Source organism: Lathamus discolor, chromosome 5 (genome assembly GCF_037157495.1).
Source record: "Lathamus discolor isolate bLatDis1 chromosome 5, bLatDis1.hap1, whole genome shotgun sequence".
NCBI lineage: Eukaryota > Metazoa > Chordata > Aves > Psittaciformes > Psittacidae > Lathamus > Lathamus discolor.
In genome coordinates, this window is record NC_088888.1 from 67,935,125 (window position 1) to 67,951,237 (window position 16,113).

General features: G+C 34.5%; 1 protein-coding gene across 7 annotated transcripts in view; it reads right to left on the minus strand.

Moving 5' to 3' along the window:
- Positions 1–1,017: 1,017 nt before the first annotated feature.
- GRIK2 (glutamate ionotropic receptor kainate type subunit 2) overlaps positions 1,018–16,113 on the minus strand; it is a 405,316-nt gene continuing 390,220 nt past the window's right edge. For all 7 annotated transcript variants that reach the window (XM_065681155.1, XM_065681154.1, XM_065681157.1 and 4 more), the window contains 2 exons: positions 15,598–15,848; positions 1,018–1,887 (listed from right to left, as the gene is read on the minus strand). In XM_065681155.1, the coding sequence (XP_065537227.1) occupies positions 1,723–1,887; positions 15,598–15,848 (416 nt within the window). In that variant the 3' untranslated portion in view covers positions 1,018–1,722. The remainder of the gene's footprint in view (positions 1,888–15,597; positions 15,849–16,113) is intronic.

Below are 16,113 nucleotides of genomic sequence, written 5' to 3' on the forward strand. Positions count from 1 at the left end.
CCCAGAAAACTCTCTGGCCATGCCTTTCATGGCAAAATCAGCAGAACAGGGCCCTAAGGTGAGGCTAAGTACCAGTACTGACACAAAGTACTGTACATTGTTGCTCAAATCACACAGCAAAAACAAAACAACTAAAACTGACGTAATTTTAATGCTTTTTTTTTTTTTTTTAATTTTGTGCATTGGTTTCAAACAGCAAACTGAGTGCACTTTAACTGTTATCACAATGTGGTCAAGAGGTCTGTGTCTTTTACCTTTTACACACAATTGTTCATGACAGCATGTTATCAGCCTAGTGGAAAACAGGGGTGTAGCATGGTAAGCAGTGTTGGTAGTGCACCTATTTTTTTATATTATCTAACTTGAAAATATGTCTCTTCTAAGATTCCTTTTTCTTGATAAAAATAGTTTTCACCAAACGTTGGTGGTGCACACGCACTACCATTCATGCTTGGCATCACACCCCTGACAGAAACACATGTTCTTATTTTGTTGATAAAAAGTATTACAAAAATTTCCATACAAAAACTATTTTCATAGAAATCTTGCATTTCCACAAAGAAACCTGAACATTTTTTTTTTTTGAAAAAAAAAACCTGCTCAAGAATTTTGTTCATTTATTACTGTGACTGTATTGAAAAATGCAGTCCTCTTTAAAGTTCTCCCCATTCACTTCTTTTAGGTGACTCATCCTACTTCCAATATTAGTGAGAATTCTGCAGGCTCCATTGAGTTCAATTAGAAGCAGGAACAAGGTTTTCAAAACCCATCCAGGCTAAATGCAAGCCCTCTACGTGTGAAATACAGTGATTCCCACCCCCTCCCTCTTTTCACAATTAAAGAAAAAAAGTAATCATTTGCATCTAAAGGTTGTAAGATACATTCCTTTGTACCAAGGAAATTTTCATTCATCTAAAACTTGGGTCAAAATTATGGAAATTTTTGTTCGTTTGTTTGTTTGTTTGTTTTGTTTTGGGTTCTGTTTTTTTTTTTTTTATATATATATTTTGGGTTTTTTGTTGGGTTTTTTTTTTTTTTTAGATTAAAGTTCCAGCCCAAATAAATTTAAGTTATTGATTTATTTTTTTAATTATTATTTATTTACTTAATTCAGTGACACAGACAGTCCAAAAAAGTAGGTGAGCATCCTCATATTTATCCTTCTAATCATGGGATTCATGTTTCTTCACTTAAACATTTCTCCCATCCAGGAAGCTCGTATTGCCTGTCCAGATGGTAGTTTCAGTCTACCAGCAGTTACCAACTCTTCTACGCTTGGAAGTTCAGAAGAGTATAGAGTTTCTTGTTCCGTTACAGTTCTGAGATATTATGCTTACTAGACTCCTTCCATGGTTAGTATCATCTTGGACGTATATTTTCCATCTCTTGGCAACCGTTGAACTTCAAAAGGAACCTGTAATTTCTCACTGAGACTGCATTTGAAACCAGCCACAAAACTCACATGGAACATTCATTCATTCAGAATGGTGGAAACCCATGACGAACAGTGTAACCCCGCATAACTTGATTGATCCATGATGCTTGTGATTCGAGTCTGGCCATTGCAACTGCTGAAATCACAGAGTCTCTAGTTCATAGACACAGCGGCATGAGGTAACTCATTTATTTTGCACAGGTTGCATATTTCCACAGGAAACATTCTTGCAAGGTTGTTTCGAAAAAAGATGACAGTTTGTGCTTGGGGTATTTGTCTTCCCAGCTCTATGCCATGGTTTCTTTACCAGGCAACCTTCTGTCATTAAACGTGTGCATGTTGATAACTTCTTCTGTTTTCACAATAACTGGGGCCTGTGGCTTGTGTTTTAATCGACGCTGACACTTCAGAGACATCCTTAGCTCCTCTATCATGGCACTACAGAAGGACCTCTACAGAGGGAAATAGAGGAAGAGAAAAAAAAAAAATCTGTAAGAAATGTCTAGCAACAATGTCTAGAAGCAGATTCACTTTATTGATACAGCCTTTTCAGTCCTATAGGTTTGCTTTGTCTCAGTCTGGAGCTCATAGCAAATTTCTGTCTTTTAAATATTCATCTCATAATAATGTAAATTACATATCAAGCTATGATGACTCAGTGAAAAAATCACCTACAATTATTTGTCTGGCAACTACTGACTATAGATGCATATGATACATAAAAAAAATTCAAGCAGACTCTCTGTTAACATAGCTTAGACTTAGAGGATAGAATCTGAATGCAATATATATTAGTATTCAGTAAAATCTTCTTTCCCATATTTAAAAGTAATAATTTAATTTCTATATGATTTAAATAGCTGTTCCTCAACAAAACAACAAGCCTTAGTATAGGAAGTTTACCTAAATTAATGCTTAAATACGGTTAAAATGCAGACCAAATTACTGAAAACTGCTATCTTCTAGTCTATTATTTTTAACATCTTCTGTATTGAAACACTTCTTTTGCTATTGAATATCATTTGAGGAGTACATATTTGAAAACAAGTTCATCTCTTTTTAAACATATTATTGGAAAAATTTTAACATGCTTTCACCAAAATCTAGGTCCTCAGAACCCTTTTTTTCATTTTTCAGTGAAGTAAATTTGAAAAGTAAAATAAAATCTCCCTTAGTCCCTCAGTCTGACTGAATTCTCAACTGCTAATAGGGTGCTGAGCTGCTAGCTTCTCCTCAGTGTTAGAATTGGAGTATGTATGGATGAAACATGGATGTAAGGAAGAAGAGTCTCAGTTTTGGGATATGTGAATTAACCATTTTTATCATATACTTTAACTTCAACATTTTCTATCTAATGCAAAAATGTATTAACTGAATAACACATCCCAGAGCCCAAGCCTCTGACAATTGCTCTCACACAAAGTAAATTTTAAGTATAATGTAGCCCTTTGCATTTTGCTTTCCTAGTAACTAATGAGGAGAAGGAGATGATCTAGGGAAAATAGAAAAGAGAACCTAGATTTACTGAACATATTTCTTGATAAATGTTTGATTTTGTGTGATTAGTAATAGATCATCAGTCAGTATATAATTGCCTGATTTATTTCCTAAATCAAGAACTCTGCTTTATTTGTAAACTGTTACGTCACCATTATTAGCACAAACCTCAAGTCTGGAGATGAGATACAGAAATATTTAAGTACCTCACCCTACCTCATTCTTTGGGAACCTAAATTGAAACTGTTTATCAAAACCTGCATTCAGGTTTTGATAAATCTTCCAGGGCTGAAGGCACTCTGAGCAGTAAGGCACTCAGTTTTCCACATTAAATTTTATAGATATGCCATTTGGCGGTAGGAAGTAGAAATTCTGCTAAGCACATTGGTGCTTGGCTTAATCTTGGATCCAATCAGAATTCAGAGAATTCACACTCAAGTTTTCCATGTGTGTCTTTCAATAGTGTATTCTGCCGAAGGAGCTTTAAGCTTCAGTGCTCATCAAATGGCTGCAACGTACAAGCATTAGGCCATTTCAAGGTAAAAACACCTGCATTTCCACCTACTGATACTGTTCCACTTGGTACAGAAGCGGTTAACAGGTAGAGCAGGAGAAAGGGAAAGAGAAGAGAACATGGGCTTTTTCTGTATATTACAGATTAGAGCACACAAGGAAAGGCTTCAGTGGTAGTTAATGCTTCAGTGATGAATTCAACATTTTAATGTAAAAATCTGTAAATAGAAGAGTGCAAACATGAGCTGTCTCAGTCACGGGTTAGAACTGAACCTGAATCCCCCAAATCCTGAACAAACACCTTTTTTTTCTCTTATCCTTTCTACAAATAAGGGAATAGGCAGGCGGAAGGAAAAGGTAATCTTTGGCTGTGATACCCTTCATTTCAAGCATTCCCTTCTGCTAAGTCTGAAATAAAGGAATGACATCTACAACTGGGAAATGTTTAAGATTTTAGTCCAAAAGAGAGGATGGTATATCTCTCTGGTGCATAGTCAAGCACAAGACCTTCAGAGGCCAAATTTCAGTAAAAAAATTATAATTTCTGGCAGGCATTTCTAGCTGGAGTGACTTCTTCAATGGAAACGCATTAGCAATAGCTTTTAAAGATGTTCTAGTGACTGGGTTGACATTCAAGACAGAATTTATGGCTTTGAGAATGAGGTGGCTAAAATTTCTAATTGAATGGTCTGAGATGTAATATGTCAGATATTCGTGCATAAGGTATCTTTGCTTAGCACCGTGTTGAAAGCAGGAAGCTGTACCTACTTCCTATCCAGCTGTACTTTGAAGGAAAAGACTCAATTAGAACTTCTTAGACCTTCTCTTTTTGTTTTAGAAAGTGCTTCTACTTAACAGCAGAACTGCAGTTATGATTACAAATGTGAAATTAACCCCCAAATCTTTCCAAAGGGTAAAATTTAATTTAATATTGCCTAATGGATTACAGGCTAAATTGCTAATGCTTGCAGATCTTGGCATTTTCACTATGTGGGGAACCTAGTACATAACTCAGGAATTTCACAGGGAATCCACTAAGAAGTGCTGCAACTCTCAGCCTTATACCACCTCCAGCCATTACTTGGCTCTCACCTCTGGTACAAAGATCTAAGTGAAACTTTCTGAGAAACAAAATCCATATAAAATTTAAATATGGTACATAGCACCTTAAAACTTTTGAGATTTGTCCCTTTCTTTGCCAAGACATCTAACACAAGTGCCAAAACAGAGTGACTCCTTTTCAAGATGTATTAATCCATCAAAACCTTTGCAAAGATCTGTAAACACTTATCAAAGGGTATAAATTTTTAGGTAATATCAGTAGAAACAGGATTACAATCAATAGTCAAGAGGTAAGAAGACACATGCACTTGATGCCAACTTTCTGGAATACCGTTCAAATGAGATTTCATGAAACTTGCCAACACATTTTATCTAAGAATGTTACCTAGATCTGAAAACTTATTAAATGAGAAACATTGGCAAAACTGACAACATTAAAAAGGCAGTTAACAAAATTTTCAGGTAGCTATTTTATCTAGAAAATTCATTCATTTTGTGCTTTCGGAGTTATTTTGTATAAATTAAGTTCATGGGAACTTAAATTCATATGTGGTATTAAAACCATTGTTTAATTACTTCATTTATACTAAGTTTTATATGTCTGCTAAGTTTTTTAAAATATCAAATGTCTTAAAACTATAAATATTAGCTCCCAGACAGTACCATTGTTTTGGTAACTGATCACTGAATAAGAGCAATATTACTTTCTCTCTTGCCCCCAGATTTCAGTCATTGAAATAGTTAGCGTTTTAAAAAGATTAATTCAAGGCGATATGAAAGTTCATGGCCTGGATGCTTATTCTTCTTTGCCTTCTGTCTGAGAAATATAAGGAAGAGTTTTTTGACATATTGATATAAAATCATGTTCAAAAAAGGGTTTACAAAGGATTACTTTATGTTTGATCTTTATTTAATAGAAATTCTTTTATTGCCTGTTTTCAATTTCAATCTGTGTGCAGACTCCATTTTCTGTACAGTTAGACTTTGTATTCTTTTACTGTTTTGGAATAATAAGACATGATTTCTTTTGTGACACATTTTTTGATACGATGACATTTTTATGATATTTTTAGATACGATTTTAGAAAATACAACCCAATGTCTTGATCCTGAATTCAACTGACCATTCAGGTTGTTCAGGAAAAAGAGTAAAATGTTTACAGAACATACTGACTCTATTTCAAAAACTGTTGTCTATCATGAAATAGAGCACTTTTAGTACATATTACAAGACTGCTTAATTCAAAGAAAATTTTTGCCCCAACCTACCTTCCACACTTCAGGCATGTTACGAAACCATCAGTTATAATTGATTTTTCACCTAAACTTACAAAATTGCAAGTTTTCTCCTGAAATGTTACCAGAAAGTAAATACTGCCTTCAAGTCATCTTATATATAATCAAATAGTAGAAAAATTGAAGGAAGGCATACAGTTCTCTAAACAATAGTGCGATTAAATGCAACTATTTGGTTGCAACAAATTACTACAAAATGTTTAAATAAAGTTGCAATTCTGAGTGGGGAGTTCAAGTGTTCAAAAGAAAATTTTAATCAGAACTGCATTTCTTAACCTTTTAACACAAAGCAATTTTCAAAAGCTCATCTCCTTAAGGATAGTAAAGAAGTAACTGATACCTCTTTAATTCTTTGCCACAGCTGACAGCTCTCAAATCATGTAGAATCAAGACGATAATTTTGCTAAGCGTTACCATTGTTTGCAATCTATTTAGACAACTTGTGTATGGTTTTACCACCTGAGAAAAAATGTACCTCTACATGTATGTATTGATATGAAAGGTACACAATATTTAAACTGTTTTCATTCCATTGCGTTACAGGAAATCAGAAAGATAATTAGAAATTGTATTAGCATTCATTAGACACATAATTGTGAGACTACCACCACAGATTTTGCTTTTATCAGCCTAAAAAGAGCAACAGGAAGAAAGCAATAACATGCCTGCACCACTCAGCATTTTGATTTAAGTGAATACTATTCAATGTGGTTTAAATATAAAAATTTCTGATCAGTTGCTGGCTTATATTTTCTCACATTTGATGAAGTTAATATAAAGCTGACTGTCAATAAAAAATTCAAGATTTATTCAAAAGTTCATTAATTCCAGTCTTATGTGTCAGATGTTATCTGAAGCCTTGTTTAATTTTCTTAAAGCAGTAACAGCAGTAATCCTGCATTGCCTTCTTGTATTATGCGTCAGTGTTGTAGCATCTAGCAAGATATATCAATTAAACTGGTTTTCATCCTCTTGAAGTTAATGAGAACGAATGCACAGCCCTAACCTGACCATCCCTCCTAATCAGTTTCTGACACCACAGGCCACTCCTCCAGTGGTTTTGAATATGTGTATGAAAAAACTGTCAATGTTAAACCCTCTGGACACCATCATGAATCCTAGCAAAATATTGATTTAGGATCATAAGAGCTGATTAATCAATGGAATGAAAATGGCCTCAGAAAAAGAGAAATCGTATTTCATTGTAGTTCAAGCATTACTATTTCCAGTGTAGTTCAAGCATTACCAAAGAAGTTAAAGTGCACTTGAAAATATCAGATTTTAAGTTGCTTAGTTATATACCTAGTCTTAACATGATTGTTGATCAAAAACTGCACACATATATATATGTACATACATATATATCTATATACACATAATATGGTTACATTAAAAATAATTTCCCACACTTTTCTGATGTAGTACATTTTCAATCGATAGCAAGTATAATGCACAAGTACACCACAGTCTAATTTCACATTAAATAGCTGAACATATCACCAACATATTCTCAATTTCAGGTTTAGCAATTACTGCTTTTTTGGTAGAAGTAGAATGAGCAGCCATTTTAGAAACTTATTTTCAAAATAACTTTTTAATTCCAAAATGTATGGGAGATTTCATTACCTACTTAAATAAACACAATAATATCAAGCAAAATGAATATTTTAATTTTATAAACTAAGCTTTTCTTTAACTTCTACAAAGTTAAGACCAGTAGAGTTTTTCCATACAGCTTAGTGAAGCATGAGGTATTTCACCCTCTAACTGAATTGAATGCTGATTTTTCAAGGACTTTTCTATCTATCTCATAGAGAGAAGATTGACAAGTATCTGATGAGACTGATCCTTCCTGTAACAAAACAACACTGAAATAATCTTCTGCAGGTTGAAGTGCTCACTGGATTTTAGAGTTGTGCAATTAACTTAGATGACATACAGGACCTCATTGCAGGCAACATCTAGCAGATGTTGTTAGTGTCTCCCACTGGGATGATAAGATCCCAGCTTGCCTTAAATAATTGGTATCCAAAGAAACCAATTCAGGTGCTCTCAAATTCTAAAATTTATTTCCTGACAAAAGAAAACGTACTCTGTGTGGATGACAGAGACTTCTGGTAAAGCAACTCTGGGCCCATTTAAAGTCTTCTGAAACTGTTAAACTGGTTCCAGTCTGAGTGCATCCTGACAGCTACACTAGTTCCATGTGGCTGATGGGGAACTCCTATCAGTGCAGAAACCTTTTTCAAAGGTGGTATTGTTTAGCTCTGTCAGCAGCCTTTCTGGCCATTTCACTGACCATGATATTTTTCTGACTCACCTGTGGACCTAGGCTGGGGCAGATGGAATTGCACTTGTGTGGTTCCACTCTTTCCTCTCAGAGAAATCCCAGAGGATGGCATAGGACAATTGCTCATCAGCCCCGAGGGCACTTTCTCATGCAGGATTCCACAAGTTTTCATCCTGTCATCTCTCCTTTCAACATGTATATGAGGCCACTGAGGAGATAATGAAATAATTTGGGCTGTGGTGTCATCGGCACGCAGATGATACACAGTCCTACTCTCCAGGACGGTGAGAGAAGGATGGTGCAATCATTTTGTGCTTCCAGGACCTGGCTGAAATAGGGGTATGGTGGCAGCTTAATCCCGGGGAGTTAGGTGCTATGTTGGACAAGAGAAGCATTCAGAAGATTATCTCTATCCTTTTATTCAGTTTATCTACATATTATTCAGTTCCACTTCTTGTGAAAGAGGCTTATGTCTCAAGATTCCTCTAGATTCCTAAATCTGGTTCTGAATTTTCAAATTGGATCAGTGGTGCTAAGTACTATTTGTCACCTATAATTCAGTCAGTGGTAATAATTTCTACCAGTACTAAGCTTGTCACACCAGCTTCCTCCAGGACATACTACTGCAGTCCATTGCCCCTTGACAATGGCTACAAATGACTGCCAGGTGTTTAATAAGTGTTGGTAGCAATTCACATTACTTCAGCCATGTAGCTGCTGCTGAGCAAATAAATAACAACATATGGTACTGCCTATGTGATTCAGCATGTTATCCAATGGAATATTTTAATGGTTCTTTGTGTTGCAATCACAGCTGTGCAGGGTATTTCACTGCATTTCAGCAGAAATTATCCTGATTGCACTAAAATCCGTCACCTGAGGTCTTGATCTCTCAGCCACTGGATGTAAGAGTTCATTCACCTGTTAAATCATTTTTGATCCTAGATCTAAATTCATTCTCTGTTTGTCTAAGGAGGATTGGGTTTGTTGATCTACAGGCATGGTGAAAGGAAGTGATGATGATGTGTAAGTAATCCTATGTACTGTGAATCTGTCTGGATTAAAATACTGCATATAACACCATATAGTTTTATTTGAAAATAAATATTCCACCCTACAGATTAATTTTGGAAAAATATATAAAACCTGTCTTTCCTGAGTTCAGCTACATCTAAACAGTTTTTTATAGTTTGCTGAGCTCAAGTCCATTGTACATTATTTACATATAGTTATACCAGTTTTATAGTTCAGTGTGGTAGCATGAATTTAATACAAAAATTGGCATGGCCTCAAATCATATTGAACAGAGAGAGACTATTAGTATTAATTTAATGTCAACAGTTTCTAGACTTTTGGAAACACTATTATAGTTCTACCACACTACATAGTAGCACAAGGGTTAGCAATGGTTTCTCCATAATATCTGTCAGTCTTCGACATTTTCTCAAGCTAAAAGGCAGCTGAAAGTGCTTGTTATTACTTTGCTGGTTTATACAAAACTCAAAGTAATAAAATCACATGGAGTAAATCATGTTTACTACTATACTTAGCTATAATATAGCTGATTAAATAAAAATGCAAAGGCTAATATTTACATATTAGAATATCTGTATATAACATATATTAAAGAATTATATAAGGGAATCCAATAAAAAAATTAATAGAGACATGAATGTTCTGTAATCTGCCTTTTTTTTTTTTTTTGAGAATGAATAATTTTTTTTTTTTTCAGAGGATCAATATTCATGAAGCAATACTTAGCCTCCTGAAATCACATTCTTACATTTGTACTTGTGCAATGAGTCAGCTTTACATACATTTCTAATCTTTCTATTCTTTCTTTAATGATAAATCTTAAGATATTAAAAGTACTTCAGAATCAAGGCTCATTACCAAATAGATATTGGTTGTGATGAAATCAAAAATCAAAATAGAGATTTTGTTTTTAATGCTTTATTGTTGCAAATGATTTTTTAAAATGCCAGTCAGATTGCTTTTTTCACCTTTTCACCTTTTCCATTTTTGTCTTTTTATAATTTTTTTTTCCTGTGAAAGATGAGTGTATTTGTAGGCTTGGGATGTTTGTTTTGGTGAAGTTTTCTTGGGGTTTTTTGGTTTTGTTTCTGGTTTGTGGGGTTTTTCCTTTTTTTTTTTTTTTTAACAGTTTCTTCCATTAAAGAACATCCTTTAATATGTAGTTAGGTGGTTTCCAAGAAGGCATTTAATTATAATTAATACCTCAACTTCAAGTAATCTGTACACTTACACACGCACACACAAATTAGCCGTACAAGTCTGTACATCCACATAGAGTGCTCAAGGAAGTACAGGATGAGAGAAATTCACAATTTTACAGCTGCATATCTGCAAAATGCAATATGCTGAAGTTGGAGAAACATTTCTTTTTATGAGCTGTCACAGCTGCTGTTCCTTTTCCCAGCTAACATTAAAAATTCTGAGGTTACTCTATTACAAAATGTGGCATAACAATACAGACTACATCACTGACTGTACATTGTATAAAAGTTACTTGGAATACAAATCCCAAAGCTTTTACTTTGATCTGCCAAGAATGCCCACATTATTTTGTTTATTATAGCCTGAGGAACAGGCTTTTCAACTTTAAAATCTTTTGAACTTGCCTCCCCCTGGAAAAAATATAAAAAAATCACTAGACTGGGATTTATTTTGGGGTTGTTCCAAAACTGTCCCAAATAGCAAAGGCTTTTAGTAGTAAACCATCAGGAATATTCTCAGAATTCCAATAACACTGACATATCTGCATTGTTTTTGGAAAGTAATGAAAAAGACTGTAATGAAAACTAATTTAGTAAAATTTGGAAAAGAAACAGCCAACATAAAATATTCTGGTAAAGTAAGAATGGATCCTAAAAATATTTTCATTGTTCATATTTAATTATTGTGGCAATTTTGTTTTGCATTGTAAGATAAGAATTAATACATATCCTGTTCACGAAGAAGTACCCACAATATTTCTTTGCTGATTAACATCTTGCTGTAAGAGCATTCCATATAGAACAAGTCACATATATGCATTTTGTTAGCCTCAATTCTTAAAAGCAGCATTCTAAGACATAACAAATTAATTTATCCTGTTGCAAACAGATTGTAGAAGGACCTTGGCAAATGAACTCATGTTAGCATTTACACTAACTTCATGAAAAAAAATCAAGAACTAACCCTATTTGAGGGAAACACAATCAGGATGTGGTGTCAAGTGTATATGTTGACGTATACATAATTTTTTCAGCTAAGCAGCCCTTAGCCCCTCATTGCTTCTTGGGAAGGGTGTGGGTCCACTACATTAATAAAACTAGGGCTCAAAAAAACTTCTCAAGCCAACGCCATCTTCTCCAAAGAAACCATGACCAGGGTAAGTACAAAGACAACCATTTGTAAGGGTGTCGTCAAGAAATGCTCTATATATTCTTGACATTGCCTTCAGCAATACTGTGAATTTCATTCTAAATTTTTCAGCAGTGCACATGCAGTTTCTACCACAGAGCTGACGCTTATGGTAATGTCTTATATCTAATCACTATGTGAAGGTGGTATCAAAATGGAAATAATCTCAGAGAAGTCTCAAAAAAAAAAAAAAAAAAAAAAAAGCAACAAAACCCAAACCCAAACTCAAACACAAAAATGAAGGAAACATCAATAAATTCTCAAACTGAGAATCATCAATGTATTATGCTAAATATTAATGGTCTTCAAGGTCAATGTTTTCCATGGTTGTTATGGTAATAATATGAGCTATAGAAAATTAAATGCTTTAAATGGACATAAACCCATAACACACTGAAGCACATTACTAATTTTTAAAAAAGGATATAGTAATTGTTTTAAATGCCTTCTATTTCGAATATTGCTTATTCACTGCCCTCTGAGTGCTTGTTAAAAATCAAGGAGCAGGTAATTCACCAGCAAAAGCAATTATAAAATGCAAATAACTGGGCATTTATTTAAGTAAGATTTTGAGATTTAAGATTGGCTTGATAAAAAAGGTCTGCTTAATAACTTGTTTACAAGCAGATGACATAATTAGATGGTTTCATCATAAACAATAGAAAAGAATACAAGACTAAAATATGAAAAAAGGTGAGCGTTGTGAAATTCTATTAAAAAGTAACAATTAATTTCCCTCTGAGAAATTAGAAGGCACCATCTTGTGGCTACTTTGCAGGAATGCAGTCAGGATAGTCTGGCCTGCCATCTCGTCCTACCCTGTCCTTCTGTGTCAACTAAAACATCAAAATTCTGCTATACACAAGCACAATGTTTTGTCATTCCCAATACTTTCTCTGAAAAAAATCAGTGAAACTACGTACTAGGTAGTCTTATAGGGGTTATTGAGCTCAAAATACACCACAGATTATCACATTACTCAAATGTGTGTTTGATGTAGACAACAAATTCAGAATTATTGGCAATCAGAGCAATCAAGCCTTATTTAACTGATGTTTAGGTTATGATTTGATAAGAAAAACTTTGCTGGTGTTATTATTTCAGTATACTCTAAGATTTAATCTAGTATTTTGTATTATAGGAAACCTGCAGGCAGATCTCTCCTTGTGAAACAAACAGGGTACACTGATGTGTCTCATTTCACATTTTCTGAAGGACTAAACAGTTCAAAATTAGTAAACTGCACATCTTCTTTTTTTCACAAGCAGACTTAGTTCTGACCTGCTGATGGCTCAATGAGTTTTGAATTACAGCAGAATTGAATCCATATACTGTTATTTTCATGTCCATCAGATCTTGATCTTCTGGAAAATACCTAATAAATTAGGACACTCATTTTTCCAACAAACTTGCCATAAGTGTCAGTAACTGACAGTCTAAATGTGATATCCAAACTTATCTTTGCTTTTGAAGGGTGTCAATAAAAAAGGCATTTCTCTGTGTCTGGAAGGTGTTGTGGTGGCATGAATTCATGTTTCCCAGAAAGACTTCTGCTAGTATCACAGGTTTCTTTTGAATTTTGGAGCATATAGGAGAATAGATATTCTGAACCACTTTGGTTATAAGATGCAATAATTATTTAGCAAAGAACACAATTTTATCAGCTGCTTTTCTGAGCTCAATTCCTTTCAACATTTCACTCCTCCAACTAGGTTCACACCAGCCAATGTCTCTGTTTACATGCGCACTCCGGGAGCAGTGTGACATTGAAAATCCTAAAAATACATACCTAGATTATACACTTTAAATCTGCATTGCCTCCCCACTGGAAGTGCAACTCTAATTTTGTATACGTTAAAAAGCAGACACACATACTAATATGCCCACTTCTATCCCAGGATACTACATACATTCAACCGCTGAAAATAGCTAATTTCTTTTGTTTCCTTGGTTGTTAATGTGACCTTTGATCTTCCCTGTTTCCAAATGTTGACAAACATTATACAAATACCAGAATGGCACTCTGATTCTAGAGGGATGAAACTATAAATATTACCAAAAATAGGTGCCTCCTCTCCTGCCATGGGATAGCCAAGACAGCATTACTTGCATGGTTTACTCATCCCAGTAGAGGAGATGTAGAGACTGGAGATAGATGGTACTGCTTATCTCTCCTTTGGCTGCTGCTACTCCTTCTCCTAGGCAAACGGGATCTGCTATATTTGGGGATGATAGAAGATGTTCATTGGAGGTTTGTGGGTGCCAGGAGAAGGTAGGGTGAAGGGATGATAGGGTAGGCAGCGTGTAAGGATGCTAGCATAATTTTCCTGTTGATTTCATTTCATAAGTAAAGTGCTACTGAAATTTTACTTGTCCCCGGAAATCAAGGGCTGCAGTGTGGAAAGGAGAAGAGGGAAGGAAAGAGATTGGTGACAAGGAGGAAGGAAAGAGATTGGTGACAAGGAGGAAGGAGAGGAGACAGACCTGACTGCTTCAGATTCACTCCTAACTTTTTTTAAGTATCTCAGTACTTGATGATGAGACTTTTCTGGCATAAGTACTGTGAAAAGGTCAGATACTTCCAAAAAAACACCTCAGGGCTTAGAGAAACAAGTCCCTAATTAGGAAGTTTCTGTTTGTTTCCTCACACAACGGCAAAAGACTGTTATTGTCACATAAGATATGCATTCACACTCTGCAAACTACTGAACTCATTACAAGATTTTTATCAAAATAGTGCTGTTTTTCTGAGTGCTTGTTAAAAATCCAGAAAAGCTAAACCAAACTATACTGATGTCCATAAGAAATCCACATAAGATACCCACATTAGGAATGGATAAAAATTATTGAGAATTACATGAGTTACTTAAGTAAGTGATATCTTATAACTCATAATTTCATTTCAGAAACATAACATTCCAAGAGTACGTTAACAGAAAGGAATTAGCCTACAGTATCATAAAGAAGAGGATCTAAATGTTCCTTTAACAATTTAATAAAATGTACCCATGTTCAAACTATGCTCAGGACCTTGTAACCTCACACTGCCTTTGTGTATATTAGAAAAAAAAACTTTTAATATATTTATAAAAGGACACTTGCATACCAAAATATTGCCTCAAAAGAAATTGAAACAAATTTTAAATTTTCTAAATAATCATTCAAGCTACAAAAACTCCCCAGTAGCATCTGGAAAAATAACAATATAAATGTAGCTGTTGGATTTACTACTGATTTTATTACATTAAATTTCCAAATAGAAATATAGAAATTGCCATAGGTCACAAGCTCCTCAAAAGGAAAAGAAAAAGATCTAGTAAAATTTAACAGGTTCTCACAATTTTAAAAATTCAGAATTTGTCATGGCAATGAAATATACAGTTTAAATTTAGTTTCAAATATGGGTACATACGAATTATTCGTTATGAAAAAATAATAATTCCAACTAAGAATCTCACAAGATATTACTAGCATTGATACAATTAAAGTATTGTGGTTTTGTAAATTGCAAGTACAGAACAAATTAACACTAGAATTTTTAAAACTGATTCAGTTTGAAATTATATGACATCATATCAGTAGTAAACCCACTAAAAAAAAAATACATGCTGATGTAATCTTTTACAGATGCTACCAGGACACTTTGCAAGTATAAACTTCTGTAAAGAGCATTTCTACAGAGACATTTTTAGATTTTGATTTTGAGCTACAGTTTGTCTTTTGAAAACCAGAATTATCTGTAGAAGATTGTTTCCCATTACAGTTTCGGATTTCTTCTTCATCCATAAAATTAACTGCAGTGAACTTCCAGGAGTAAAAAGCTGTCTTTTTTCAGGCTTGAATAAGAGGAGAAATAGTCACTTGTCCTGAAATCTGGCTACAATTAAACACATTGAAGACAAATTAAAAGCTGTAAATGTAAGACTTTGGGTACTTTGTTGTGATCCTTTGCTATAAAAGTACTGTACTATACGGTAAAACTATCAGTATGCATGACCTACATTTCACTACAAGATGATTAAAGTATTATTTAAATAAAACACTGATATAAAATAAAATAGGAAAATACAAAATTTACCTTTTCCAACTGGGCATTTTTTTTTGATTTATACAAAAACTCCCCTACTGCCACAAAGACAGACAGCACCAATCCTGCTGCCAGCACAATGAAGATTCCTCCAATGTTTTGAACTCCCAAAGCACTAGCCTCTTTACTTTCCTCTTCTGGGCAGCCATTTCCTCTCCACCATTTCTCTTTCATCATGTGGAGCTTGCCCTCCTCTTGCAGCTGAAGAATTGCTATAGTGATCTTGTCTCTATATGGAGAACCTAAAGAGACCACAGGGAACATATATTAGGTGGGGTCAATTTTAAGGGAAGTTAGTTATTGCTGATAAAAATAAAATGTGATATAATGCACAGGAAGAAGTATATCCTCTACTATAACATTTATTGAAAAGCCATATATATCTCACCACACTAGTCACGCATAAACACAAACCCATGTGCGCACGCACATGAATATATGTGCACAGACCTTGATCCAGCTGGTGATGCCTGTAAGCCAGGGAACACAATGCAAGAAGTGCTACTA